The sequence below is a fragment of the Nematolebias whitei genome, chromosome 3, assembly GCF_014905685.2.
Source record: "Nematolebias whitei isolate Nwh7 chromosome 3, NemWhi1, whole genome shotgun sequence".
NCBI classification, from domain to species: domain Eukaryota; kingdom Metazoa; phylum Chordata; class Actinopteri; order Cyprinodontiformes; family Rivulidae; genus Nematolebias; species Nematolebias whitei.
In genome coordinates, this window is record NC_056500.1 from 4382779 (window position 1) to 4387469 (window position 4691).

At 42.4% G+C, this 4691-nt stretch overlaps 1 protein-coding gene across 1 annotated transcript in view; it reads left to right on the forward strand.

The window, feature by feature from the left end:
* rhpn1 (rhophilin, Rho GTPase binding protein 1) overlaps window positions 1–4677 on the forward strand; it is a 102287-nt gene extending 97610 nt beyond the window's left edge. Inside the window, exons 10-16 of the mRNA XM_037697897.1 lie at window positions 2656–2812; window positions 2950–3072; window positions 3220–3414; window positions 3487–3563; window positions 3725–3871; window positions 4075–4227; window positions 4369–4677. Coding sequence (XP_037553825.1) covers window positions 2656–2812; window positions 2950–3072; window positions 3220–3414; window positions 3487–3563; window positions 3725–3871; window positions 4075–4227; window positions 4369–4578 — 1062 coding nt within the window. The 3' untranslated portion in view covers window positions 4579–4677. The remainder of the gene's footprint in view (window positions 1–2655; window positions 2813–2949; window positions 3073–3219; window positions 3415–3486; window positions 3564–3724; window positions 3872–4074; window positions 4228–4368) is intronic.
* The last annotated feature ends 14 nt before the right edge of the window (window positions 4678–4691 follow it).

Sequence of the window (4691 nt, forward strand, 5' to 3'; positions counted from 1 at the left end):
CTTTATTTTTACTCCTTTAGCTCTTTATTTTTACTCCTTTAGCTCTTGATTTTTACTCCTTTAGCTCTTTATTTTTACACCTTTAGCTCTTTATTTTTACTCCTTTAGCTCTTTATTTTTACTCCTTTAGCTCTTGATTTTTACTCCTTTAGCTCTTTATTTTTACTCCTTTAGCTCTTGATTTTTACGCCTTTAGCTCTATCCTAACACCTAAATGTGAAAAACTGGGTAATCTTTCTTTAGATAAGGAAATAAACTCATCGGTATGGCGCTTTTCCTGCAGATAATTTACAAGAACTGAGTTTAATTTCAGTGCACCTGAAACAAAATGTAGCATCGTCTTAAAGTCACATTTACACTTTCTGGACAGTTTGAAACCAAAGTAACGTTATTTTATTTACTTTCATAGTTGGAGTTTGTTTACAGAACAGTCAACCCCTGAAACTTGCAGTTGCGTTCACAGACCCCCTGTACTGTGGGAAAACTGCACATTTTGGATGTAGTTAAAAAAAAAAAGGCTTATAAAAACAAATTTTTATAGTTTAAACCCTAAATATGCACCCAGGTGCGTTTTATTTGGTATGCGTTTGGTAAATACAGTCATAATTTAACTTGTAAAATATATTCGGGCTATTTACTTTAATAAAAAGTACCAATTACAATTGATTGAAGATGATGAAGATTGCTCAGCGAAGCAGAGGACTTGCAGCTGTTCGTGCGGCGCTTCAGGAGGAGTCCCGTCTTCTGGTGGTCTTTTCTTGACAGGTCTGAGGAACATCGTGACGGGAAGCTGCCGTCGCTGTGGTTCAGGTTTAAGAACAAACCTCAGAAGAGTCGGCGACGGCAGCGTGCGGCCTGTTCTGGTGCAGGAACGATGGGCTGCGTCTTCCAGAGAGCACAGAGCAGGACATTTAGTTGAATTCAAATTAATTTTTATGGTACAAAATTACTTTATTATATTGTCCTTGATAATTTAGCCTCGAAGTGCTTGAAAAATTAAACATTTCTGTGAAAAAGCCTTAAAAATTTGAATCTTGTGGTTTCAGCGATCGAATATTAAAGAAAATCTGTGATGACTGAAAGGCTGTAAACTGAACTGTGTTTAAACAGGAGTTTACCGTAAAACTGTTTTAATTTAAATTATTTTTAACACATCATCCTCAACAGGAAGCTTTTCATTTTAACTTGGTGTTCATTTTCAAGCTCCCATTCGTGGATGTGCTTTGTTTTTATTTTTTGTAAATTTTAGCGTCTTATTAAAACAACAGTACCGTATTTCTCAGACTATAAGACGCACTTAAAATCCTTTAGTTTTCTCAAAAATTGACAGTGAGCCTTATAATCAGGTGCGCTTTATGTATTATGCTTACTGACCTCAAACTGATTTTATGTGATTATTGTGAATGAGTTGAATAAAGTTTGACTTAAATGTTTTGTTTTGCTTAATGCGCCTTATAGTCTGAAAAATATGGCATCACATACACTAGGGGTGCACCGATTAGTTTTCTGACCGATCACTGATCCCTAAAAGTCTGACCTGCCGATTCCGATGTTGTTTTATAATCGACACTGTCAGGTGTTATAAGGTCACGACGCACCTTCAGTTTTCCAATATATTTTATTGAAAAACATACCCTTGAACAATAGAACAAACTGGTTTTAACTGGCCATGAGGTTGTGCTCCGAAATATAAATGAAGTTCAGACAATTGTTGTTAAAACTAAAAAAATCAGTAAAATCAGTTTGTCGTGCAAGTATCAGCCGATTTCACAAAATTAAGGAAATCTGTGCACCCCTAACATACACATTATACCTTGTATAACCTTTGACCGACCTTGAAGTTGAAAGGATGGAAGGTGTACGCGACACTCCATCTAGTGGTGATGCATAGGCCTGTGGCGATAAACAATAAATCAATTAATCGCATAATAAATTATCGTCCTTATTTTCATTAGTCAACTTTATCGTTTCTTCGTGTCTCTCTTTCTACTGAAGACACTGGACGACAAAAAGATCAACTCTGAGCCCTCCCTTTCTCTTTAAAATCCATTTTAACCGCCCAAAATTGTGTTTTTGGATCGTTAAAAGCAGCTAAGCTGAGAAGCTAAGCTACGAGCTAAGCGAACAGGCCGAACCTCCGTCTTGTCGAAGCTCCAAAATTCACGGTTGAAACCAGTGCCTTGGTGTCAAAAGTTGTTTTTCTCTGCAAAAAGAAGCTGAGAACTTGTTTACCGATTTTTTTATTTTTTTATTAAAAGCTTTGTGTAAAAAATGCTAAAGAGCTCAAACCACACCGAGCATCCGCCATTTTTAGAACCAAAGAGACGGCCCATGTCACGTCAAGGGGCCTCCCTCCCAATTTTCTTAGAGATGCACTGCTCGCTCCCTCACTATCCATCCTTCGGTTCAAACAGTCTTATACTGCCATCCGGTGGTCAAAAAGGTACTACACACAAAATAAATTAAACATTTCTTCTTAAATTTGACATTACTGATTATTGTGAAATTTCAAACAATATTATCGTTTATCGCAATAATTTCTGAGACAATTAATCGCCCAGCAAAATGTGTTATCGTGACAGGCGTAGTGAGGCACATGGCAGTTCCACTCAAGTGTTTTGGGTTCATCAGTGAGCTGTCAGACGGTCTCCGCAGGTGTCGCACGTTTACTCTCTGGTGCAGCAGACGATGACGCAGCCTCTGATGAAGGACTACGTGCCGTTTTCCTGGGCGTCCATGGTTCAGGTCAAATCCGAGCACTTCCGTGCGCTCTCGCATTACTACGCCGCTGCTGCGCTCTGTGACCACACGTGTGAGTGAAATGTTAAAATATTTGTGTACGTTCAGCCTCTTTCATTTTCAGCTCTGTGCATTTGTTTAATGACGCACACAGGAACTGAGTTAAAAACTAACCTGAATGGAGTTGTTCGTTTTCTTCCCTCCCTGCAGTTTCTGCTGAAGAGGAGTGTGACGAGGAGGCGGAGAAGGCCTTCCTCAGGTTTTATGCCAACGCTCCTGCAGGACAAACTCCCAGTCAGATCTTACAAGATCCTGAAAAAAGGCGAAAGCTCGGTGGGTTCACACACGTCCGTTAGCTGCTCTGCAGGAACTGACGTTGACTCTGTTGCAAGCTTCAGACAAACTAGAGGCGCTCATTAAAAAAAAAAAAGTTAAAACTACATTCACACTTTTTTTAAGCGAATACCTGCTTACCTTCAGGTAAAGCCCACCTTCGGCGTGCAGTAATGAAACACGAGGAGGCCATCCGTGTCCACAGTCTGTGTAAGATCCTGAGGAAGATGGACATTCTGCAGGACGTGCTGTCTCAAACACACAAATGCTCTCTAGAGAAATACTTGGAGCTGGATCGAGAGGACGAGTTTGACGAAACGGCTGAAGCTCCGGAGATTCAAGGTGAGAACGTCTAACGTCGCGTTTAGTCTTGGATTAAGGTGCAGGAAGTGACTGTGGCTTCTTCTGCTGCAGCTCAAACTCAGCAGAAACCAGACATCACTCCACCAAACTTCTCCTCAGTCCAAGTTACTGACATCTTCCAAAGGCTGGTGAGGCACCTCAGGGTGGAAACGCATTAAATACTCAACTGATATCATTCAGACCAACATGGACGCCTTTATGGAAGGATCTGTTCATTTTTCACTCATTAGTTCCAATAATTTATTTAACTGTGCAACTGTTTTAAAATCTGTGACACTTTGTGCTGCAGGGGCCCCTGTCAGTGTTCTGTGCAAGGGCTCGCTGGGGCCCGGTGCGTGTCATCTGCATGCAGAGGAGAGAAGGTGGACTGGGTCTCACGCTCCGAGGAGACTCCCCGGTCCTGATTGCAGGAGTAGTGCCTGGAGGCTGTGCAGAGGTGAGGCGTTTTTTCTACTTTGGTGGTTTTTGAAAAACGCTAATTCACGAATTGATCACACTTGTTTAAATGAGCTGTTAGCAGCTGTGTAACATCTGGTGATTGGAAGGTCTGATGTTTGAAAACTGCAGCAACAACTAGTCTGGTGGTTGGATGAGCCTGTGCTGCTGGTTGAAACGTTCACACCTGTTTGTGTTGCTCAGGAGGCAGGACTAAGGGAAGGAGACTATATAGTAGCAGTGGGCGAACACGACTGTAAGTGGGCCAAACATGGGGAGGTGGTCCACATGCTGAAGAGCTGCAGCGACAGAGGGGTGAAGATCAGCGTGGTTACGTTACACTCGCATGATACGCAGGTAAATGGGACTTATTGTGCGTTTACACAATTTTTTCATTCAACCTTTATTCATAAAGGCTAGTCTCACTGAGCCACTCATTTACAAGAGGGACCTGTCAACTGCAGATCTGACAGGTGTGCACTGTGTGTTCACTTCCAGGTGGAGAGGAAAGCTGCCATGCTGTCCCACTGCAGCGACAAAGAAAACTCTCAGCAGCGTATGTTGGGCGGGGCGAAGGGCCAAAGCTCCACCTCCTTGTTGAACTGGAGCAGGAAGAAAAAAAGGGAAGGCGGCGGAGTAGCCAAGAAACTGGGAAGTACTTTCAGTTTGTCATTTGGAAACATCCGTGACACCGAGGCCATGTACTGAGACACTCACAGAGGAGAGCAGAGGACTCACTCAGGGACCCGCAGCAAGGGGGAAAACGGTACGATCTGCACCAACGTCTGGTTCCCAACAACCATGTGCACCAACGTCTGGTT